The sequence below is a fragment of the Stenella coeruleoalba genome (genome assembly GCF_951394435.1).
Source record: "Stenella coeruleoalba genome assembly, chromosome: 17".
In the NCBI taxonomy this organism is placed as follows: domain Eukaryota; kingdom Metazoa; phylum Chordata; class Mammalia; order Artiodactyla; family Delphinidae; genus Stenella; species Stenella coeruleoalba.
In genome coordinates this window covers 4,575,490-4,601,696 of record NC_137163.1, presented here as the reverse complement: position 1 = coordinate 4,601,696, position 26,207 = coordinate 4,575,490, and the positions used below count along the sequence as shown (strand labels likewise).

Here is a 26,207-nt window from a genome sequence, read left to right as displayed (position 1 = left end):
TATTGTTATCACTATTCCCATGTTACAGAGAAGGAAAATGAGGCACAGGGAGGTTAGAAACAAGCCCAAGGTCACCCAGAGTGACTGGGACTCAGCCACCTGGTTCTGGAGCCTGTGTGTAGTGCTCTAGAGATAAAGATTGTTCTCTCCCATCCGCAAGGGAAGCGGCTCTGATGTGCGTGTATCTTCTCTGGCCTATGCTTCAGGGAGCCTGTGCTCTCCCTCGCCTTTTTCTCTAGGTGTGTTTCCCTGAAATGCGGTTCCCCAGGTGCAGCTTTGCCGTGCAGGTGCGCGCTGGTGGTGCTGCTGTCTGAGTGGAGAGCAGGCAGGGGGCCCAGGAGCCTTGCTCAGCGTGGAGGGAAGCACCAGGGCAGGTGTGCCGATGGCAGGGCAGCTGAGGCTGTGAAGACCCGATGGCGGGACTCTGCTCACTTTCCGAGCACAGAGAGATTTGCACTGACGACCTGGACCTACAGTCGGGACACCTGGAGGTCAGGTGTGCTCACAGAAGACAGACTCAGGAAGACAGCAGTCGGGCCTTCCAGGGAAGGCTGTCCTGAGCCCTGGGCCCCCAGGGCCTCCGTCCTCCTGAGCCCTTGTCACTCACCCCGTGGTTCCCCACCCCAGTCCTTGAGCTCCAGGAGAGCAGGGTCAGACATCAAGCTCTGTGTCAACTGTGCCTCGTACACAGCTGGCTTTAGCATCTGGGATTTGCTGCTGTGTACGTATCCCCACAGAAAATGCATTAAATGCGGGACAGATTAGGGGACCATCCCTGAAAAATGTGGCAGGAGGGTGATCAAGGAGGTCACGCTTTGATGCGTAGGTGTACATGCAGGCTCCCAATGCGACAGGAAGTCCATTCCCTACCCACATACAGTACATCAACTGATCCCCAAAACAGCCCTTCAGGGTCATTTCTATAGGGGACTAAACCCAAAGGCTACTGGCTCAGGGTCACAAGGAACCCAGGTGAACGCAGGTCTGGTTAACTTCACACCACACCTCCTATGTGATAATGAACGAACTGCAGTACCTCTTCTAGTGGTTTCTGGACACAGATGATAAACAGCACATCCAGAGAAGAGGACCTGTGTGCAGGTGATTTAGCACAGGTGTGCCCAGTGAGACCACCTGGGACGTGGGGACACAGGGCAGGAAAAGGAAGGAAGACAGGCAAGGGTGCATTTCAGCAAAGGTCCCCAAGAAGGCAGCGCCAGCCTGATCCTGCAGGGGACTCTGCAGGGTGAGCTACATCTCAGTCTGTCCCATCATGAGACGGGAGACGGGCTTCTGTATCCCTGCACTAATACTCACTGGTTCATGGCAGGGGTTGGGTGGGGAGGGGATGGGGGACGGTGGGCTTCAAACTCCCAGGCACGTTCAGATCTTGGGCAGAGTGCTTCTGGGAGCCTGGGGTGGTCCTCCAAGCAAAGTCCCAGGTGCAGGTACTGAGAGCAAAGGGGCAGGAGAAGCCCACAAATGGGGGAGGGGCACGTGCTGTGTGTGTACAGGTAGTGAAGAGGACGTGCTCAGACAGGGAATGAGTAATTCTGCCAGGGGCAAGGGATCGCCCTTGGAGAACCGGCATAAATCCTTTCTGCCAGCCTAGTGGGACTAGCAGGGTGAAAGGGTGAGGAAAGGAGGGACAGGCATGGAAAGCAAAAGCAGAGGCAGAGAGGCGTGAACCGTGGTACAAGAGACTGGAGAAAGCTTCCCAAAGAAGAACCTTGGAGGTCAAGCAGACTTTAAGACTTGATCTCAAGGACAAAGGATAGGCAACAATTCTGACTTGGACCCCCAGGGAGCTGGGTCACCGCACCAGCTGGCAGAGCAGATTCCCAGCTTGCACTGGGAGTCCAAGGTGAGGGGCCCTGGCTTCGGCGTTTCTCAGTTGACTGCTGCGAGGACCAGAGGGGAGAGCATCCTTCAAGCCTGGGCTCACCCAGGCACATCCTTCCTGACAGCCCTGAGCATCACTCTCCTCCAGCCCCAGGTGGGCACTCAGAGCCTGGGAGCTGGAGTGTTTTACCTGCTTAATATTCTCCATGAAAACAAGCATATTTGATATGTAGGGGTACGTTAATGGACCTTGAAAAGAAGTTAGTTTGATTCATTTGAAGAATAAATGTCCCTCCCCACCCCTTAACACGGCGAAACTCACAAAAGCTTCTGCTAATGGAAAGGGAAATTACCTCTCAAAACACGACTAAAGCTAATCACGGCCGTTTTTACACGCTCACAATTTCCTGCTCATCCTTTCTCCTGCTTTGATGAGCGGCGACTAGCAGATGCCTGTGCCGAACCGCCTAGCACAGCCTCAACCGGCTTAGGCAGCATCCCTCCCCCTCCCCCTATTTTCCCTTCCGTGATCATGCCTCTAAGGGAAAATAATATATGTTTAACATCTCCAGGTCGGAAGGACTGCACAATCTGTTAAATAGCGTCATTTTGGTGGAAGGAAATCGCCAAGGCTACGTATCCGTAACATTCATTCACAGATGCAGACATGCCAATTACCTGTAACCCTGAACTCAGAAGAGAGAACAAAGCTGTGAGACCCATAAAATGTAAACCTTTGAAGCAAACAGAATCACATTTTTTTAAAAACTTCTTACTTCTGGTTTCTCTTCCTGGAATCCCTTAACCCTTATATTTTCATTGACCATCATTCATCTCTGTACCTCTTGGCACCCAGGACTTCGGCTTATAGGAGGAACCTGAAAAGGTTTGGAACAGCCCAGGGATAGCCTGGTGTCAGTGAACCATTAGGGGATCACCTACAACTCATACTTTTCTATTTTAGGTGATGACCAAGACCCAGTGGCCTTCAGAGTCGTACTGACCACTGGCCCGAATCACCCACCTTCCACATCTACAGAGAAGTAGCTCCCTTTATGCCTGGCACCAAGTGCCAGGAGCAGATGTGATGCACTGTTCCAGCTGGGGTACAGTCACCTGTTCACACGCATGTCCCTTCTGTCATGTGGTCATCTTTCTAGAATGCCCAGGGGAGGACTGCTTACCTGGTACAAGTTCAGAGCCTGTCCTAGTCTATTTTACAAGATATGTCGCTACCTCAGACCAGAAGGAACTATCCATTTACCACAGAAACCTGTCCCAAGTCACCTTTTTTAAAAGTACAGAAGAAAAGAAAACACCGTAGTATACAGGTTATGGCTACATTTCACATGGGGAGTTACTATTTTTTCTTATTCACAGAATCACATCATAAACACCTACCTCGGAAAACCCAGTGACAAAGTATTTCCCATCTAGAGAAGCAGAATCCAAATGACCTACGTAGCTGAAACACATTTCCACATCATACGGCTACCAGAGAACAGATACATCCAAAAAGAGAGAAAGACTGTCTAATTCTGCCCCTTAATTTGTGCAGCAACGTCTTGTGCTTGAACAGCACTGGATTTATGTCTTCCTAGTGCTTTCATTTCATCTGGCTGTGCCTCTGAGACGAAATCAATCTGCTCCACATGGCATATCGTGGCCTCCAAACCCGGCCGCCAAGGCTTCTCTTCTCATTTTGTCTCCGTCCTTATCACCTGCCACGCCAGGTCTCTCATCATCCCAGGAACACCCTTGCTCAGGTCCCAGGGATATCGGGGCCTGGTACCTCTGCCGAGAACATCCTTCCCTTCCTTTGCCTGCACGGCCAACTTCTGCTCACCCTTCCAGCTCTCATTGTCTCAGATGAGCTGTGTCAGCTTCCACCTCTACTGTATTTGTTAGTGTGACACTTCTGTCTCCCCAGGAAGACTGTGGGTGCCTCCAGAGCAGGAAGGAATCTTCTCATCCCCAGGGATGTGTTCCATGAGACCAGCCTGGGGCAGATGCTACTAAGTAAACAACTATTGAACGCATAATAGCATCACTTACTCTTGCTAGTGCTTATTGTGGGCTTACTGTGTGCCAGGACCATTCTAGTCATTTCCTTGCATAACTCATTCAAACCTTAACATAAACCTATGAGGTAGGGATCTCCTACCAGCCCCACTTTATAGGTGAGGAACCCAAAAAACCAAATTGGCTAAAATAACTTTCCTAAATCCACATGGCTAAGAGTCGGAAGCAGGATTTGAACCCAGAAATTTCTGAGTGTGTGTCCTGCACCACTCCTGAATTCTGCCTCTTTAGACAGAGAAACCTTTTCCTATTTCTGTTTTAGAGATAAATGCAACCAAAAAAACAAATTAAATGACTTGTCCCCATAAGATCACTCAACTGATAAGTGTCAATGACATCAAGTGTTTTGACTCCTTCTGGTGATTTCTCAATATATCAGTACTCGACTAAACATATATATATTTTTTCTCTTTTACTGAGAACTACATGCAGGTAACAGGAAATATGTCTGGGTGACTGGATGTAAATATGACTGCTGAAACGTTCTCCCTTTGCTGTACGTACAGAAGTTGCTCCACGAAGGGCTGGAGAATATTCCACTCCTGCCTTGAAGCTGGACTGGCCTTGCAATTGGCCTTGACCAATGGAATGTGGAGGACAGACCCTGTGCCATTTCCCAGCCTAGCCCTTAAGAGACCTGGAATCTTCCACTTTCTTTCCCTTGGTGACCTGAGCTACCATAGAAGAAGTTGGACACCCAACTGGAGACAGCCGGACCATTCCCTTAGGCAGTTCAGCCACCTCAATTGAGAGATCAGATGTGTGTGAAGACACGTCTGATGTTATGATCGTGGGTAATCTGTCCTCCACTGAGATCCCAGCTGAAAGCAGTGCACAAAAGACCTGGCTGAGCCCAGCCAACTCAAAACATCAAGAATAAACTGTTGTTTTGAACCACTAAGCTTCAGAGTGCTTTGTAATGAGGCAATGTCTAACTGAAAACACTAAAATTGGAAAATTCACCTTGAGGAAGAAATCGCCAACACTATCTATTCCTCACCCACGGAGCCATCCCTATTGTAATTATTGCTGACCTCCATATGGGCCTTCTGTTCTAAATATCATACTCATGTAAACTCAAGGGCCTACCAAGTGGACCACAATTATCCCCATGTCAAACTAGACCAAAGAAGAAAATAGCCTTTTTTCCCCCAAACTGTATTTTTCTTTCTTTCGTCTCTGTGCAGCACCAGCAGGAGTCCTCCCTCCCCCAAGCTGCTTGCTGGGCTCTGCCAGCTGTTGGACGCCCAGCAGTCCTCTGATCCTCACAGCTGGGTCTCTCAGCTCCAAGAGACAGCTCAGCCAGAGACAGGGACTGAGCTCTTGAGCTTCACAGTCACGAGAAGAAGCAGAGCCCTTTGTCGGGGACCTGGGGATGGCATCCATCAAGTCAGCTAGGCATCAGTCCCACCTGACTTCCAGGCCCAGCCTTGTCCCTGAGACCAGAACCCAGCTTCAAACCCCTGATCAGGTGACCACTCACATGTCAGACTGATTGGACACTTACTTTGTGCCAGTTCCTAATCTGGGACATTTACCTTAATAATCTCTGTAAAATATAAAACGCCCTTTTCATTTATAATCTCCAAGACGCACAACCATATAAAATCTACGGGAAGCAGCAAAGGCAGTTCTTAGAGGAAAGTTCATAGCAGTACAAGCCTTCTTTAAGAAACAAGAAGAATCTCAAATAAATAAGCTAACCCTCCACCTGAAAGAATTAGAAAAAGAAGAACAAACAAAACCTAAAGTCAGCAGAAGGAAGGAGATAATAAAGATCAGAGAGGAAATAAATAGAGATTCAAAAAACAGCAGAAAAAGCATTGGTAAAACCAAGAACTGGTTCTTTGAGAGGGTAAACAAAATTGACAAACCTCTGGCCAGGCTCACCAAGAAGAAAAGAGAAGGACCCAAATAAACAAAATTAGAGCTATAATGTCTAAGACAAAGCCCTACAGAGGATGGATATTTACCCTCATGTTTCAGGTGAGGAAATGAAGCTCAAGTTGTTAACGCCTGGGATCACATGACTAGTTCCTGCAAGATTTGGGTTCAAATCTTCTACTTTCTCATTCACCTCCATGAACCTTCTTCTGGCAGAAGCTGGGTTGGGGAAGGGGCACGACACAGGTGGTAGCACAGTGGGGAACTACAGGTGTCCTGAATGCACATAGGAGAGGGAGTGACCACCAGTCTTAGATGCCTGATTTATTTCCTGGAGAGAGGAGGAGAGTGAAGGGTGGAAGAGAAGGACCTCCCTGGAAATGTGGAGCCTTGACTACTACTTAATGCTTAACTCTTTCCAGAGTAAGGGGAGGAGCCGGTCATCTCCAGTATCTTTCTTTTTCTGTATCACAGGCTTGAGTCAAACTGTTGCCCATAAACCATCAGCCTCCCCTGATTGTCCCTTGCATGGTCCAAGTAGCCTACTCTGCCCCGAATCTCCCACTCCTCCTCCCAGGTGGAGCTAAACAGGTCACCACATCTACACTCCCACTTTGTGGTTATTCAACTGCATGCAGTTTTACTCACCATAATATCACTGTCAACAATGGGGTGGTCTAATTGCCAGGGCAAATCCAGATGAATTTTTGGAAGTGTAGCTAAGACTGGAACTCTTACTCTGCTGGATATGATTTCTATAATATTCTTGGCTACCTTGTACAGTGAAAGTTAAGCAGGTTTCACCTAGTTCTGTCTTTTTATCTCCATACTTCTGCTTCCATCCCGAAGTGTTTCTTCTTCTTCTTCAGGTCTGGCTGATCTATACATTCTCCCAAATTTACTAATGAAAATATTTCTGTTAGAATATAATCTTGACGCCTAGCCTTACTTTTTATGTAATAACTTCTATATTTCGGACTCAACACTATTACACTGAAACTGCTCGGAACTCTGGATACCTACTAATACTCCAGCTTCTCCAAGGTTAGAACCTGGATTGTTCTTGGCAATCCTTCTTCCCTAGGAGTGTTGCATTGACTCCTTGCTGTGCACAGAAAGTGCTACCACACCTGCCTGCTGACTCAGTCCCCTATACCTAGATGATTATCGAATTCTCTTCAACAACAGGTTTCTTCTTACCTATCTGCTGGATGCCATTTCCCTTCCTCTTCCTCCCTGACTTGACTTTCGCCAACCTCCACAGTCAGGTTTATCCTCAGATGCCAGCTGCTCCTGGGCGAGTGTTTGTTTGTTTGTTTGTTTTCCTTCAGCCAGGTCCCCCTTGCAATAACGTACACACATGGCCAAAGCAACAGTGGGTCTCCATTTCCAAAACCCACTCATTCAGCATTCAACAATGACTTACTGAGTACCTTTATGTATCCAGCACTCTGCTAAGCCCTGGCTTACAGTGATAAATGAAGGCTTACCAGCGGGGAACAAGTGCCCCACTGCCATCCTCCTGCTTACCTGTCTGCCCAAGGATGGAGGCACTCAGTCTGTGGGGGATCCTTGAGGACACCTTCAAGGTCACTCGGATCTGATAATACCTAAGAAAAGAACAGAGGACAGGCTGCTGAATATCAGATTTCTTACGGTTGGCTGCTGTTAAAAGTACCTAGACTTAATCCTAAAGATTGTAGGGAACCAGGAAAGTTTCTGGACGACATGCATGATCATCTAGCATCAAAGAGAGATTTATTTTGTTAGCATAGTGGGAAAGGGATGGGATGGGCCAAGCTGAAGACACCTGAGATCGTAGGAAACACATAAGAGGTTGGTAGTGATGGAAATAGGAAAAAGGAAAAGATAGGTCATATAGCACAGGTACATTAGGGGTGTGATTTTTCTTCACTCGAAAAAGTCCATTTTACAGAAAAATAGGAAGTTTAATGCATGGTGAACACAAATTGAATTGCTATCATGTTGCAACACAGACAAACATTTCCTTTAGAAACACTGGCAGCTGAACTGCTAATCCTGGGGATATTGACAAACATTTTTACCAGTGTATTTCTGTGCCTTTGTTTCTATTACGTCACCCTCATTGCCAGATTCGGTCATTTCAGAATGTCGTGCAGGTTCTCACACTGTCAGCAAACTCTCTCAACTGTCTTCTTTTGCCACATGTGCAGAAGCACTTTTTGAAGTTCTGTGCTTTGCAATCAATGATCCTTTTGTTTGCAAGCACTTGGGAACATTTCTGGCCTCATAATTGTTCTCCCCTTCCACTGATTTCAAAACCATTGTGTAACAGAACGTGAATAAAACCAAGTGAAATAGAAGTAAAATAGACCATGAACACATCAGTCTCTCACGGCTCATTGAACTCACAGCTGGGAGCTATTTTGCTATGGACTCTGTTGCACTGTGAATACACTTGGAGAATGTTTCTGTTGACATGTCTATATGTATATAGTGATCCAAGGAGATGCAGAGCAAAGAGCACTGGCACTGCACTTATGTAGCTTGGGTGACATCATTTGAGAGCTGTGTGACTTTGAGTACATCACACAACTTCTCTGAACTTGTTCTTGTATCTGTAGAATGAGGATTTAAAAAAAAGAAAAGAAAAGAAAAAAAGGGACTTGTCATGACTTCTGCTTCCAGGAAAAATGGAGTAGACATACTTTTTTCTATCCCCACTAAGTACAGCTAAAAACTCTAGACAGTATACAGAAAACAAACAAAAGAAGATTCTTAAAGGTGAAAAAGAAAGCAAACAGTCTAGGGACCTCGAGGTCCAAGGAAAGACATGATGGTGAGTTTTCTGCATTTTCTCTTTTGCCTCGTATACCACATATACCCCTCCCTGTAGCTCACCTTTAATCCCCTCTGTAACACATTTTACAGAACAGAAGTTTTTAATCTTGACGAAGTTGAATTTATCCATTTTTTTAATGGATCACACTTTTAAGTGTCCAGTTTTAAAAAACTCTCTGCTTAGCTCTGGATCCCAAAGCTTGCCTCTAGCTTTTTTCCCTAAAAGTTTTATATTTTGCATTTACGTCTGTGATTGACTTGGAGTGAATTTTTATATGAGGACTGAGATTTAAGTTGAATTTTTGTTTTGTTTTCTTTTGGCCTGTGGATGTCGAGTTGCTTCAGGACCGTTTATTGGAAAGGCTTTATAGAATTGCTTTTGAAACTTTGTCAAAGATCTCTTGGGGATATCTGTGCCTTTGTGACTGCTATGTCAGGGTAGAGATCCAGGCTCCCCAGAGGGTGTCCACGTAAACCAGGGTAGGTGGAGTTCTCGTCACCACCCACTAGTAGTGAAAATCTAGCTCCCTACTGGAGACCTGCTCTTGCCAGGTGGGGGGAAGGTGTGGCTTGTTACAGCTTGGCAGTGGTGGACATCTAGGCTCGCACTTGGCCTTTGCTGGTGTGGGTGGAGGTGAAGCCACTGTTTTTCCTGTGTTGCTTGGCTAGGGTAGAACTACTATTGTCAAAATGTTTCTGTCTTGCTAGGCTGCTTCTTTCCTGGTCCTTTCCCTACAGAAAGCAGGCTTTTCGGTTGGAGCTTATTTTTGATATTTAAAATGGCCTCTGAGTGCAGAGGTAAAGTCCTGTCTAATGTGTTCCGAAAAGCAAGAAGGCTGTGATGTGCCTCACACAGAAAACAGTGTGTTAGACAGGCTTTGTTCTGGTATGAGTTACACTGCTGTCAGTCATGAGTTCAATGTCAATGAACCAGAGCCAGATGAATATATATCTCTCTCTATCTATCTATCTATCTATCTATCTATCTATATATATATATGCCTTTAAACAGAAACACACCTAAAACAGGCTTATGTATTGATCAATGGATGAAAATGTGACCGGAGGTTCCCAGGAACATAACATATTTGTGCCCTTGTGACTGCTGTGTGGAGGGTAGAGATCCAGGCTCCCCATAGGGTCTCCACATAAGGGAACAATTCACATAAGCTGAACGTTTACTACCATCATGAAATTTACAGGGGAAACACAATAACAAATAACCACGGACACCGTCATCCGTGAGAGGGAGGCTGAGGCAGAGTAGAAGGTCCCTGCACTGCCTATCGGAGACAGCTGCCACTTAGCAGTAGCTAACTACCACTGTGCAGAAATGTTAGCTATGCAATGCTAGATCTTTCCGTGTTTCAAGGGAAGACAGAAATTTGGATTTTCAATAAAACATCTTTAAATTTTTAAACGTTGGTTCATAAATCAATGATAATGACAAGAGTAACAGCAAAAACAATTAGCAGCAGCAACTATGGCCACGGCGTTGACAATAAAGCACCGTGTTGACAAGATAAAACACATTTTCAGGCTAAGTCTCCATGGGCCAATAATTGGCCAACTCTAATTTATATAAATACAAGATGTCGCTTTTAGTGTTTCCATAATAAAAGACCAGCGCATTTCAATAATCTCATCATCAAAGGAAGAGGCGCAAATTGCACCACCAGCAGTTGTAATATTTAATGGCTTCCTCTCCGAACATAAAATAGGTCATTCATTGCCAGAGGCTATGCATCACTTTCCTATCAGACTGTGCTGGAAGCAGTTGCAGGTATGCTCAAGATTTATTAAGCATCTCTGAGCTAGGATCTGATCTAGGAACTTCCATGTATGCAATCTTATTTGACCCTCCATAAAGCCTTTGTAAAAGAAAGCATCATCTCAAGTGTCAACCAAAGAAGACGTTGAGTCATTGGAGGTATCTAACTACTTAGCTAAAGTAGTTAAGCTAGCAAAGGGCAATGAGGTTCAACATCCAGAAATAATACTAATTCGTTTTTGCCTGTTACATCTCATAGGAACCACATTTCATTGCATAATTATAACACTTTTATAACCAACTCCAAGCACTGTCTGAATTCTTCCTCTTTAAAAGCACTGGTGCTACTGAACCTTATTTCAAAGAACTAGTCATCTTGCACTTCAGATGCTTTACAGGCATATGTTGAAAGAAATAAGTTTCAATTAGGTTGGTCCATTTGGCTTCTGGCTTGATTACACAGAATGTTTAAACCCCTTTAGCAATTCTCTTTTGTCTGACATGAAGGTCCTGCCAGGTCATAAATTCATAAACCATGTCATATATGATATACATGATACTGTTTGATCCCTTCAGGAAATCTGTGATGCACTTACCATGACTTCCATCTTTAAATTAGAAAACTAACCCTAGAGATGAAGGAATTTGTCCGAGTTCACATATTTGGTAAAGAATGTTAGCGCATCTCCTAGAATAACCTTATTGCTTCAAATAGATATCCTTTAACCATCTTAAAGCCACCTTTTTCCAGCTGTGGTGACTCAAGGAAGACATCATGAAGAAGGGAGCAGTTGGCTCAAATCCTTGGAGAACGAACAAGTGGTAGGAGAATATGGGAGATGAGTACCAGTCAGAAGGAAGGAGAAGTTAAGACCAGGAAGTGGAAAACTTCAGACAATGTGCTGGTATGCTTGAAGAGTCTAGATTTCCACAGAACCCCTTTTGGGAAGTGATAATAAAATAGTCAACCTCTCTTGGCTTCCATCCACTGAACTATGCCCTTTACCTAATGCGGCAGCAGAATAATGTCCCTTCCAAAGATATCCACATCCTAATCTTCAGAACCTGTGGAACAAGAATTAAGGTTGCAGATGGAATTATAGTTGCTAATCAACAAAAAAAAGTATTTTAAGTACAATGAGAGCTGTACTTTTCTACACTGTTGGTAGAAATGAAAAATCACGACAGCCTTTCCGGAAAGCAATTTGGCAAGAATCTCAAATGTTTATTTTCCTTGACCCAATAGTTCTATCCTAGGAATCTAACTTTAAAGTGTGTGTGTGTGATTTTATAATAATGAAAAATCAGAAAAACAAAGAAAGATTAAATAAATGTTGTACACTCATATGATGGCAAAGCCTGCTGCTTCAACCTTCATAAGCTCACCTCAATTTCCCCATCACCTTTTTATCCCCAGAAGCCCAACCCCACTCATTCTGATCACTAATGTATTTCCCCCTGTTTTCTCAAAAACACAGTGAGAACAAGAATGATACTTTTCACTTCTGTGTCCCTTAGAGCTCTTACTAAGAGCACTGCACTAAGGAGAGAAAAGCATCTCATAAACATTAGTTCTCAGTTGACTATAGAGAAATCCATCACCACCAGCTGCTGAAGGAGAAGCCACACCCTATTCATCTTTGTATTTCCAGCAACTGACATGGTGCTGACACACAGCTGACATTCATTTAGTGCCAGAGGAATGTATGAATGAATGAAAATTCCAATGAGAGGAATTCCCTCAAACCACGGGTATATACAATCCAATCCCAACATCTAAAACTGTGTGACTCAGAATCCACAAGCAATTCTTTTAATACTAATAAAACTAGAAATCCTATTCTATAATGGGAATACGGAGATCTATGGCATTTTGTCATAACCACTTTTATATCAGACATATTATGAATCCACCACTCTGGGACCCAGGGACATTTGACGTGACCTAAAATACAAATCACTGTGTTTGTGGAAAGGTCAACAGAGTCTGGAGTCAAAACGCCTAGGATCCAGAGCCCAGCAGGCAAATGGAGACAATAACTTTCCTTCTCTGAGCCCCTTTCCTCATGGGTGATGACACCTGTAATGACCTCACAGACCTGTCATGAGGTATGTACAGGGCAGTGCATGGAAAGCCCTGGGTATGATTCTCAACCCCCATATTCCATTAAAGATAAAATACTGGTGTATGATGTGTGTGAAATAGACATCCTCCCCCAAACACCATCCCTATCTATCCTCCAACCTCACAGCTGGGGTGAAACTGGGGGAAAGGTGAGGGTCTGGGTGGGACAAGCTTCAGAGATGCCTGGGGCACATACTGCATGATAATACAAAGTGGCGGACACAAGATGTAGTGCTCTACTATGATATGGCTTTGCCCATGTGGCTGGAAAACATCATCTTTCTTTGAGTCTTCAGGGGCAATATAGCATAGTGGTTAAGAATGTGAGTTCTTAAACTCCGCCTGTTAATGGCTGTGTAACCCAACCTGAAAGTGGAAGACCCACTGATTTGGGGGTGAAACTCTCTGGCCCAGCAGGGAAACAAAGGAAGTGTTGCCACTAAGAGAGGCTTCATGTTCCAAAAAATTAACAACAGTAAAAAAAAAAAAAGACCCAGGAAATGACCAATATATTTTCACTACACACTCATAGACTGATTCATCTGTTCTCACAGTATCCACCCACCACGACAGGACTACGATCCATTTGCTGGAATTTACTGGCTTCGGTAGCAAATAATGAGATACTTTTTCAAGAAAAGTCCACTTTAATATTTTAGCAAAATTTGTCTGGATACTTCAACAGCATCAAAACAACGATTATAACAATTGAGTCAGATTCCACTGACGTTGACTCTGAGCACGCTCCTCGTTCCTGTATCCCCAGCTCCCTGCTGATCCAGAAGGGTCTGTGTGGTCATCATATTGTGAACTGTCTGCTACGCATCCATAATTCCCTCCTTCCTTACAAAAAATAAATAAATAAATAACAGGCTTTGTCAGGGAAAGCAGTGTGCACTCAAGAATACTCTCCCAGGGGCTTCCCTGGTGGCGCGGCGGTTGAGAGTCCGCCTGCCGATGCAGGGGACGCGGGTTCGTGCCCCGGTCCGGGAGGATCCCACATGCCGCGGAGCGGCTGGGCCCGTGAGCCATGGCCACTGAGCCTGCGCGTCCGGAGCCTGTGCTCCGCAACGGGAGAGGCCACAACAGTGAGAGGCCCGCGTACCGCAAAAAAAAATACTCTCCCTCTGGAGTCCCTTGCAGCCAGGAGAGATCTTAAGATCCTCTCCTGGTTATGGCGAGAAAAGCGTACATTGTCAGATGGAGCAAAGCAGAAAGCTTTGGAAGAAGCAGCCTCAGGTGTATGACCTTTGGGTTGTGTGTCCCTTCTCTGACTTGGCACAGACAGAAAACAGGAGTGGATGTTAAAGCAGCCATCTTTCCGCTGTGGGGACGAAAGCCGTGTGGAAAGGATGGTTGATCAGAAACATAGAAGTCTGCATCCCTGGTGTCATCAGGGGCACAGTGACGCTGTCTGCGTCTGGATTTCTTGTGACACCCTGTGGTATTTAAGTCAGGGTTGGTCACACGTCTGAAGCCAAACACAATCTTTCCTGATGGAATCTGATTCCAGACCGTCCTGGGGCCATATTTTCTATGGGGAAAAACTCAGAAGACGTGACAGAGGCAATCTGACTTCTCTCCCTGACTTTCTCTTGGCAGTGGAGAGCTTAGCTTTACCACGCATTAAGCCATTAAAATCTAAGATTCCAGGTTGGACTTTTTAGTAGAAACAAAGCGACAGTTTTGGTCCACCAGAGTTTAAAGCTACTTCCTGGAGGAAGAGGGATCTCTTTGTGTGGCTGAACCTAACTCACTGTCATTCTCCAACAGGGTGTGTGGACAACACAGCAGACACACACACACACACACACACACACACACACCCCACTAATGGCAAAACGGAGTTGTGGTTATTTAATAAACGTGTTCAATCAAACTGGTTTTTTTAAAAATATAATAGTGTTTATTTATTTTTACTTGTTGACAGTTTGCTTTATTTATTTATTTATGGCTGTGTTGGCTCTTCGTTTCCGTGCGAGGGCTTTCTCTAGTTGTGGCGAGCGGGGGCCACTCTTCATCGCGGTGCGCGGGCCTCTCACTATCGCGGCCTCTCTTGTTGCGGAGCACAGGCTCCAGACGCGCAGGCTCAGTAATTGTGGCTCACGGGCCCAGTTGCTCCGCGGCATGTGGGATCTTCCCAGACCAGGGCTCGAACCCGTGTCCCCTGCATTGGCAGGCGGACTCGCAACCACTGCGCCACCAGGGAAGCCCTCCAACTGTTTTTAAATCAAATGTCTACAGAAACCCATTTACAGAGTTATTGCATGTTGAAGCGGCACATCCCCTACCAGGCGGTGGTGTGTCAATACTGCAAAACTTCAGGTTCTTTGCCTTCAAGTTGGCAGCTTGAAATTGGCCATGATGCGTATATATGCATCAGGGAAATTGACCAGTGTTTCGACTCTTTTTTTCCTTTGGAGCCAGTTTTAAACATTCATCAGCACACCACTGCTGCCCCCTCCTCTTGGTACCATCACCACTCCATTCTTTTAAAGAAAGGGAATCTGAAACCTGAACAGAGTAAAGAAGCGGGCACTTTGGAAAAATTCCAAGAAAGTCACCGTTGGGTGGGACTCAAACTGCCGAGGCTTCTGGAAAAATCTATCTTACTGCTCAGAGACACCTCAGTGAATAAAGCTATACCAGTTAGGTTCCTGGGATAATTCTCCTACGAGCTGGAAGAAGAATGACCTTCACAAGATGGGTGCCCTTTGAATACAGACTTGCAAGTCAGAACGAAATATCTATAATTCCTCCCCTATTTTCACCTCTTCTTATTCACATTAAAAACCAAAACCAAACTACAGCCGCGATAACGATGTTTTTGTGTGACTGAAGACAATTTAAACTCTCTGAACTTCAGTTTTCTCATTTGCAAAGGGGCTGTCAGTTCCCTTCCAGAGTTGATATCGAAAGAAATAAAAGCCAAGGTGCAGGGCAACAGTGGACTGCAGGAAATCACGGGTATTATTTTTGCTATTGTTATTTTTACGTACCAACCCAAACAGGCTCACAAACAAATGCTCCTGTTCATAAAAGCAGGCCACTTTAGGAACTCGAAGCCGCAACACAAGTAGCCTAGTTGGAAATGCTATCTATCAAAAACGAGGTTGCAGAGCCGCTGGAACACTGAAACAAACGTGCTTCCCCATCCTGGCATCTCCCGCTGCCGTTTTCATTCACACTGGCCACTGGACCTGTTGTTCCTACCTAACGAGTCAACCCACATGGGGGTTCTAATGTGCATGAGTGGCCATGTGTCAGTGTTGCCAGCGCCAGTCTCTATGTCACCCAGAAAAGCACCATCTGCAGGTAAAATGAAGGTTCCCTCTCGAGAGCCAATGTGGGACAGGATGTCATCAGAGATGCCCGGCACCAGTGCATACTCGACGGGTATAGGTTCTCTTTTTGACGGCAGGCAGCATTTTATTTTCTTCACATTTGTGTCGCGTGGATTAAATGACGTTGGGTGGAAGCAGGCTTTCAAGCTTCTCACACAGCTTTAAATGACATGGGTGATTTAAAACCGCAGACCAGAAAATGTGCTGTGCAATACCACACTGGGCCGCGGGTATCTGCAGAGAGAATTTTTCTAATGGGCAAGACCTGATCCAGCAACGAGGTCCAACATGTCAGAGGCTGGGGGCAGGGTTGGGGAGCAAACACAACTCACAGGTCTTTTGTGTACAGGGACCAGAGGCACGGAATGAAAACACGTGGTGGAACCTCAGAGCTCTGGTTTGTACCTCACACAGACCAGGTGTTAAATACCGACTCACCTCTTACGAGGTGCGTGATCTTGAGCAATTCATTTGACCTCTCTGGGCTTTGGTTTCCTCATCTTAAAAATCAATGGTCGTGAGGAACAAAGGGGACCCTACAGGGAGAGCGCCTGGCACAGTGCATGAGACGTGGGAAGCACCAATTCCTTTTCAAACTATAATTGTAATTATTAAAATAGTGGCTTATCTAGATGTTGCCATTGGGAAGTAGACTCAGCAAATCGGAAGGTGATCGCCAAGCCCACCAAGCTAGTTTGCAGAGTCCGCACTAGAACACAAGACTGCTCACTTTGGTGCATTTTCCAACCCATCGTACCGATATATTTGGACATAATTGAATTCTAGGATATATGTTGGTATTAAGTGATAATATCTTGTATACATAGAGGATCAAATTATCTTATCGTTGCTTTAGATACTCCATAAATATTAACAGTAACAACCACAATATCACAGCGAGAATAAAGGAAGCCACCCGTTCTTACAAGCCAAGCTGAGTCAGGCACCGTACTAGGCGTTTTCCATACAATGTCACGTTCTACCTGGACAGTACTCATAAATGATCATTATCTCCTCCACTATTCCTTTGAGGAAACTGAAGCTCAAAAAAATGAAACTATATGCTCATAGACTTACAGCTTATAACTAGTATTAGGATGCAAGCTCACAGCTATATAACTCCAAAAATAATATATATATATATATATATATATATATATATATATATATATATATATATTCTTCCAGTTAAGGTCAACTCATATATACACTGGTCACCAGCAAATGTAAGTGGGGTCCAATGATGACTCATAATAGCGTGAAGAGCCCAAACAAGAAGTCATGCCAGTGATGATAATGGGAAAATGCGTTGCAAGTTTTCTGTACACTTTATTCATATTCTTCCTACTCACTTATGGTCAATTGACCAAAGCCAGGTACAAGGCGTCAGGATAGGGGCTGAGGACCCAGAGATGGATGATAGAACAGCCCCTGTCCTCGAGGAGCTTACAGTCTAGCAGAGATGAAAGCCGACGTCGCAAACAATAATTCTCTTCATAAGGAGGCTCTCAGTTTTCGAGAGGATGAGGTAAAGGGCAAGGTTAGCTCAGACTGGGAGATGTCGCTTTCAGTAGGATGCAGGGGTCTATCCAAGGCAGAAGTGAATTAAAACTGGTCCTTAAAAGGAGCACAGCACACAGGAGAGACCTCACACGTCAAGAAACAGAAGTGGGAGCTACGAGTCAAGGCCAGTGAAGACAGCACAGTGGCTAGAGCCCAAGGCAGTATCTTGAACGCCACCCATCTTCAGCAGGTCCTCCTTATAATGCTGGTCTCCAGGTAACAAGGCTGGACCCATGTTCCGCAGAATCACAGTGCGCTTCTTTGGTATTAGAGCGCAGGCTTTGACCCAGAGCGTGATTGAGATCCGGGCAGACCGGGGTGCTCTATGATGGAATTGTGTTCACGTTGCACATGGCCGCACGTGAGTTCACCTGACCTCTTTAGGCTTTGACCCATTTCACAAGTGTAGGTTAGTACTGATGAAGCTTAGCGCCATCTCGGCTCACCCTTGAAGAATGGGTAGGTCTTGGCCATGCTGGGAAGATGCAATGAAATTTTAAGGTGGAAGAGCGGCTTGGAGACCTGCAGAGGGGTGGTTCCTGGAGAGCGCGTATGGGAATAGTGGGGAGCTAAGTCTGGCTAGAATGCAGGATAGGGAATGAGGAACTACAAACAGATATTTCCGAAATAATTTACTCTAATATCTGCTACTATATAAACAGATGGCCCAAGATAGCCCTCCTCCAACACCCAGAGTGTGTAAGTGGCGTGGTTAAAGGTACCGACTGTGAAATCAAACAGAGCTTGGTTTAAGTCCCACATTCATCACCTCCCAGCTGTGTGACCTTAGGAAAGTTATCTAACATTCCTGAGCTACCATTTCCTCTCTTGTAATGTGTAGATAAACAATTAGACCCAACTCATAGTGTCACCTGAGGGTGACGTAAAAAAAGTTTAGCACAGCACAAAAGAAGTCTTTAATAATTACCAGCTGAATTAATGTAATTATTACCATTATTATTTTAATAAAGACAGTTTTGTGGAAGGCATTGTGCTACACTGGGAATGAACAATCTTTGGAGTCCAACCTGGGTGTGAATCCTGGCGCTGCCACCTGCCAGGGCTGTGACATTAGGAAAATTATTTCACCTCTCTGAGCCTCAGTTTCTTCATTGGTCAAAGATGCATAGCGACACCCCTCTGGTAGGTCTGTTGTAAGAATAAATGTGATAATGTATGAAAGGTGTCTGCACACCGTGTGTACTCAGAAAATACAAGATGCTTCAAGCATCGTTTTGGACGATGTCACCTGCTACCCTGCTTCCGTTCTGAAAAAACACAAGTAATCTGGTGTGAGTCATATATCATGCATGGGCTATGACGAAGGGTAAGTGGGTACTAAACTTGCATTAAAAACAGCTTGACAGATGATGGATGTATAGACAGAGATAGACAAATAAACACACTTGCCAACTGTTCTCGGAGAAAGAATCCCTGACCAGTTTCCAGCCCTTTCCATCAGAACGTGTCTCTTTTGAAAAGACACCATTGGGCTTCCCTGGTGGCACAGTGGTTAAGAATCCACCTGACAATGCAGGGGACAAGGGTTCGAGCCCTGGTCCCGGAAGATCCCACATGCCACGGATCAACTAAGCCCATGCACCACAACTACTGAGCCTGCACTCTAGAGCCCGCAAGCCACAACTACTGAACCCGCGTGCCACAACTACTGAAGCCCATGCGCCTAGAGCCCGTGCTCCGAAACAAGAGAAGCCACCGCAATGAGAAGCCCACGCACCGCAACGAAGAATAGCCCCTGCTCGCCGCAGCTGGAGAAAGCCCGCGCGCGGCAACGAACACCCAACGCAACTAAAAATAAAAAATAAAATTTTTTTAAAAAAAGAAAATACATCATCACCACCTTGGTTAATTGTCTTCCCTCAGCTGCTCTGCCTCTTAATTGCCTTTTGATATAAAAACTCACAGGAGCTTGAAGGCATTCTGGAGATTTCAAGGGATTTCCTTGTCTGCATAGAGATGTCCATTTCCTCATCCATCAAATCCTTACTTCTGCAAAACTGTTCAGACGGAACCACAATAAAGAAGTCCCTTAGCTCCATTTGGCTAAGAGATGTGCTCTGTAATTACAATGGGGGAGGCGTTTGAAACCAAAAGATCATTCTGTGAGGCCAACTGTCACTGGAGAACTCCCCGCCAGCTGGCAGTGAGGAGTGGGGCAGAAAGCAAGGACTCAGGGTCGGAAAGACTTGGAAAAGCGGGAGGTTTGCCTCTCGGGTTGGCTGTGAGGCTCAGAAGAGGCAGTGGGTGTGAAGAAGACAGTCCCACGCCCAGCCAAGGCTCTGCACTCTGGCCATAGTTGTGACTGTTAATACAAACATGATTAGCAGGTCTGGACAAGCCCTGGGCTCAGTGTAAGGAAGAAGACCTGGGTCAGGAAGGTTAACAGACAGATGACACTATCTAAATGTTAAGTGAATTGAACAAATAGACAAAAGGGAAAAGAATGTCAGATGTTTAAGAGCAGAATTCAGAGGCAGCTTAATAAAGCTGTGACGAACTGAACCCAGGAAGGCTAGCTTGAACCGGAGATGCCCCTCACCCTGGTGGGTAAATAGACTGCTCTTTGATGGGCTGTGTTTGCTCAATCTCTCCCTAAGCAAACTCTCCAACCTCTCTCTCTCTCTCTCTCTCTCTCTCTCTCTCTCTCTCTCTCTCTCTCTCTCTCTCTGTCTCTCTCTGTCTCTCCCTCCCTACCACCAATCACCCTCAACCCCGCCACTTCTCTGACTATAAAGCCAAGGCATCTGCTCTTATTTCCGCAGCCAGCACCAGCTGCTCAATTTTACTATCAGTTGCCTTTTCTTACGTTTTTCCCTTAATCTATAATCAAGGTTCCTTGAGTTCAAAGCTCCGGCTGCTGGTGTATGCAGTTCAGGGCAATGTCAACCGTCTTGGGATAGCAATCCACCACTTCCGGTGTCCCCCTTGCCCTTGAAGACTGGGCAAGGCAAACACCCAACCAACATCTGCAAGGGCAGGGCCTACAGGGAAGAAGCAGAGAAGCTCCAGGCATCTCTGAATCTGCAGATGACACAGGAGAGAACCTACTGCACGGTCGCAATCCTCAACACTGTCCTGCTGGAAGGTGCTGCCCTGTCCAAAGGCAACGAGCACAACTTCTAGCTACCAAGGACTGACCCTGCCGTGTGCCACTGCTCAGTCCAAGAGGACACCTTCCCTCTAGGCGTCAGTGAACCACCTAGCTGCGGTCAGCTTCATTTTATTAATAAAGGAAACAGGTTCACAGAGGCTAAGTGGCGTTCCCAAGGCTCCGCTGCTCATGACGAGCTGAGCAGGGATTGAGAACCGCTCCGCCCATCCTCAAAGCCCATGTTCTCTCCCCACCCCACTTTTTCTTAGCAAGACTTGTATCCTGGAAGTTTCAGGCAATCAATCATCTCCAGAGTGAGCTGTCAGCCCTTCTCAATAAATCTGTCATTTTTTCTCCTGTGTCCTTGGCATGTCACGCACAGTGGGTGCTAAGAAATGTTTGCTGACTTCACACAGAGTCACTAAAACATAAAGAGCTGAGAAATGAATGACATAAATCATAAACACGCTGTGTGTATATATATATATATATATATATATATATATATATATATATATATTGCATGCCTCGTTGGTATGCATTTTGCCATTTGACTCAGGCGTACAGGGTACTAATTAAGGATCTTTGCGTGATTTTCATCTAAAATGTGCAAACCCCAAATAGTTTACTTTATGATTTAAGTTCTCAAGAAATAAAATGGTCCTACTATCTTCAGGATGACAGAAAACAGTTTCACTTCCTTTTAAAAGCAGGTCTAAAAGTAGTCGTTATCTGAGATTACAGATGAGGAAAGAGGTTCAGACAGGTTGACTGACTTCCCCAAGGCCACACAGCAAAGAAGCAGCAGAGCTGGGATTTAAAATCAAGGTTTGTCAGGGACTTCCCTGGTGGCGCAGTGGTTAAGAATCCGCCTGCCAGTGCAGGCGACACGGGTTCAAGCCCTGGTCCGGGAAGATCCCACATGCCGCGGAGCAGCTAAGCCCGTGTGCCACAACTACTGAGCCTGCACTCCAGAGCCTGCGTGCAGCAACTACTGAGCCCGCGTGCCACAACTACTGAAGCCCACGCGCCTAGAGCCCGTGCAAGGGAAGCCTCCGCAATGAGAAGCCCGTGCCCAGCACCAAAGAGTAGCCCCCGCTCGCCGCAGCAACAAAGACCCAACACAGCCAAAAATAAATAAATAAATTTTAAAATAAAGAAAGAAAGAAAATCAAGGTTTGTCAGATTCTTTGAACCACATAACCCCACACTACAGAAAGGTCTTCCAATGTTGAGCATAGCACAGTCAATCCTTAATCACCTCACACTGATGACAAATGAGTGAAAACTTGAAAAAAAGACTTTACACTTGAGTGACCTGCTGTGTTCCCAAAGCCCTGGATTTTGTTCGCTTGGTTCCACTTCTTTTATAGCAGGCTGAGTTGAAGTCGGGGTAAAGAAAAACAACAGAACTGCAGCGAGCCCCATGAGAACTCTGAGATGGACACCAGCACGCAGAGCCCCCTGGTAGGCTGGGATGGGATATTCCTTGGTGAAAGGATAGTCCCATGTCATGTGGTCAAAAGGTCCTAGAGCCCTTGCTGCCAGCGAGTCACATGTGACCTTAGGCAAGTCACCTAATGTCTCCAGGTCTTTCTGTCCAGGTGTTTAGTGAGGAGACTGACCTGAAGTCTGAAAGCCAAAACTAAATTCCTGCTCCAATCTGCTGCAGAATCCTTTTGCAGTGCTCTACACAACCCTGCAATTTCCAGCTGGGGCTGTGAGCCACGTTTCTGCTTATTGGCAAGAAAAAGAGCAAAGGACAGGTGCAACTAACGACTGTCATCTTGGTCTTCTGATTGATGAGATCCTCGGCGGGAGGGATCTAAGCTTGGATTTGCACTTGGGCTGCCTGGCTCTAGGTCCAAGGCTGGGGTGCCACATCCCGGCAGCCCAGATGACCCCCTACTTTAGTCCAAGAGTGACCCCTTTGGTCTGCAAGAATAAGGGACATTCGTATTTCTGCAGAGCCTGGGTGGGAAGATCCATGAGGACACCTGCTTCTCTGTGAGCCAAACTTGATGGCCCAGAATTCTCTCTGCTTCCAGCATTAGAATGATGCCGACACTCTCAGGGCTGCAAGAAAAATATGTTAACATCTGCTGCAATCTGTTTCTTTAACCTGCCTCTCAAGGAATCAGGGATATTTGAACTCAGTTTTAAAGGAAAGAAGGAGTTCAGAAAGAAACCAGCAGATGACAAAAAGAAGGGTGATCTACCTCTCGTCCCAGCTAAAGAGACCGGCAAAGGTATGGAGAGTAAATGAGCCTGGCCACTTCAGATTATGTTGTCACATGTGCTGCAGAGGAGGGCTGAGGGGGTGTGCTGCAGTAGCAAGGGTTGATGGAGAGGTGTCAGAGAGCACTTACAGGCGCCGGGCGCCGGGATGGATGCTGTCACATAAATTACACCATTCAACCCTGGCAGTCATACTGCTGAGGTACCCAGTTTACAGGAGATGAACCTGAAAGTCAAGGTAAAACCAGCCCACCTGGTGACATGGTAGAACTGGGATTTGGACCCAGATCTGGTTGCAGAGACCACGCTCATCCTCTCTACCACTCTGTCCCGCCTGAGCTCAGGCAACAGCTGGACTGTGATGCCATTAACCCTGACATGTGAAGACCTGGGGTGAAGGTGTGTGTGGTCTTATATTACGGGGGCAGGGAGGAGACAAAAGTGAACACTGAGTACAGTCCACCCATGCAGGAGTTAGGAGCCCACTGAACTCCAAACCAATTTAACTGGACTCCTAATACAGCAGAGGAGAAATGAGAAGCCTTAAAAGTTGTTGAGCTACACCCAAAGCAACAGGGCTGGTAGTGCTTTCTGGATATCTGTGTGATGTTTCTTTAGGAAGATGGTGGAAGGGAGATGACCTCGAATAAAACAGGGTGAGTGGTGACACTCTTACCTCCCAATCCTCCGTAAGAGATAACTCTACAGTTGGGATTTGGAAAGAAATTATATATATATATATATATATATATATATATATATATATATATATATTTTAGAATAATATATATATTGTGTGTGTGTGTGTGTGTGTATATATATATATATATATATATTAGAATGACAGTCCTTCAACAAACCTTAAAAACACTTTGAGAAAAAAATAACATTGCAGAATGTTACTGAATCACAGGATATCTCAAAGGGCTCAGTGACCCATGGAAAGATAAGGGAACATCCCATAGTCAGGGACCTTCTGGAATTAGCCTCCAAACCAGTTCGTGGAAGAAAGACAATTCCAACCCCTGCCTGGGACAGCTAAACCTGAGACCAGATTCCTCTGCACAGGATCTGCCTTTTCTCAAGTTTTGACTCCTTATTCTGCATCAGATGTCTCTTCTTCTCTCCTATCATCTTTTTTTAAAATTTATCTTATTGAAGTATAGTTGATCTACCATGTTGTGTTAATTTCTGCTATACATCAAAGTGATTCAGTTATCCGTCCATATACATACTTTTTCATATTCTTTTCCACTATGGTTTATCCCAGGATATTGAATATAGTTCCTTGTGTTCTACAGTAGGACCTTGTTGTTTAGCCATCCTACAGATAATAGTTTGCGTCTGCTCATCCCAAACTCCCAACCCATCCCTCCCCCACCCCCCTCCCCTCTGGCAACCACAAGTCTGCTCTCTATCCTGACATCACCGGCCTCTGCTTCTGGTATAAAATGTGCTGTTGTGAATGCCCCCTACTCTTCCGCACATCAACACCTTTGCAGGTGTCACTCCCCTTCCTTGCGATGACAGCCTGAAACACCTCCAACTGTCCTCATTTGTCAGGACTCAACTCAAAGGCTCCCCATCCCTGGCCCCCGACACCTGCAGAGTAAGGTACCGTCCATCACCCATCCCCTGTTCTCTATGTGCCTGGGGCTCCAGAGGGTCGGCTGGTGACACTGCATCTCCAATGCTTGCTCTCCAGGTGGACCTTCCCTGGTGAGGCCATGCCCTGTGAGGGGCAAGGATATCCTGCTCCTTCCTGTTCAGGCCAAAACCCCAGCACAACACCTGGCACCCAGCAGTCCCTCAAAGAACCGATGAGGAAAGGATGAATACTTGGATTGCTCCTGCTTAAGCCAGGCCCCAGACCGTGAGCTCCTTGCTAGAAGAACATGTGCCGTATTGATTTCTACGGCCTACTTCTCTGACTTCTTCATCTGGGGGGATGAGTGAATGACTCAGTCCTGAACCCACCGGGTTCTGGATCCTGGCCTCCAGCTCATTCTGGGATATCGCTCTGGTAATACTTTTGCATTTTCTTGTCCCTCAGCCTTTGACTGTAGAGCCCCTCAGAAAATATTCATCCATTCAACTGCGAGTAAACAGTTGGAAAAAAAAATGTGTTCCGTGTGTACAATATAATCTTATTCTTCTTTAAAACGCTTGCATCAGTGTGTGTGCATGTATGTGTACATATCTCTGTATACAAACATAGATATACGCAGATAATACATGTAAGATGAGATCGCTCTGGAGATGGGTGGTGGTGATGGGCACACAACAACGTGAATGTACGGACAGCCACAAACCGTATACTTCAAAAATGGTTAAAAGGTACATTTTTGTAATGTGTGCTTACCACGATTTTTTTAAATGGGAGAAAACGGTGTCTGATAAATTGAATGAGTGAATGAAGATTTGGCCACTTCAATAACCTCCTGAAGATGTCTGCCCTCAGACATAATTGGGCCCACGTCCCCTGCCATCGCCCCCTTCCTGCCCCTAAAGCATAAACGTAAATGTCTTAGTCCGTCATTCAAGCCCTCCCTCAGCAGGGAGGGCATTAACCTCCCCAAGGGAGAAAAGGGGAAGGTGCTAATTCTGCACCATTTCATTATGTTTTATAGTGAACCTTTAACAAATCCCTACCGTGCACTAGATGCTGTTTAACATGCAGGGGCTGCAAAGTTATTTAAGACGTTCTTGGTGTTCTCAAGCCAGCAGATGTGAAAAGCACTTTGCCTGTCACTTAACTCTGTCATTGATTACCACTGGGAAGGCCTGCAATGTGCCGAGCACGGCGCTAAGACCTCCACGTGTCTTCACCTATCTGATTCTACAAGAACACCACGAGATGCCTCTTCTTATGATACACAGAATACAGACTGAGCTCAGAGAGATGACACCAGCTCTCTCTCCAGCTGGGGAGAGGCAGAGCCAGGATGCAATTCCAGACCCACAGTGTGCGGGTCCAGACGTGAGTGACAGACGAGGAAACGGAGAGCCAGAGGCTTGAAGTGTCTCCTCTGCAGCCACCGAGGGATGAAGGACCCGTCCCCGGAGCTCCTCCTCTCCCGGGCAGCAGGTCCGTTCAACCCTGCTTTGACCTCTGAGTGAGCGCCGCCAGCCGCAAGGTCCCAAAAGGCACCGCCTCCTTCCAGATCTGAGAGGAAGATGCTTTAAACTGTGTTTGTGCCAAAGAGTCCTCCAGGCGACTCTAAAGGGCCGCTGGTGATCACACTGTTCTTAGAACTCAGCCACGCAAACCCCTGGGACAGGAGAAGACGTCTGAGAGCGCAGCTGAGCAGAAGACCAGGACACTCAGCAGACACTTCACTTTCAGCACATTGAGGTGGATAATTAAAGAACGACTCAGGGGAAGGACATGAGAAACGACAGAAGCAGGGTCCCTCCCCCAAA

At 45.9% G+C, this 26,207-nt stretch overlaps 1 protein-coding gene across 6 annotated transcripts in view; it reads right to left on the bottom strand.

Annotated features, from left to right (window-relative positions):
* Positions 1-26,207, bottom strand: part of FAM135B (family with sequence similarity 135 member B) — a 278,477-nt gene that overhangs the window by 123,337 nt on the left and 128,933 nt on the right. For all 6 annotated transcript variants that reach the window (XR_013824617.1, XM_079901950.1, XM_079901951.1 and 3 more), the window contains one exon: positions 7,339-7,418. Coding sequence is in view for 5 of the 6 variants with exons in the window: in XM_079901950.1 (XP_079758076.1) it covers positions 7,339-7,418 (80 nt within the window). In the remaining variant the exon portion in view is untranslated. The remainder of the gene's footprint in view (positions 1-7,338; positions 7,419-26,207) is intronic.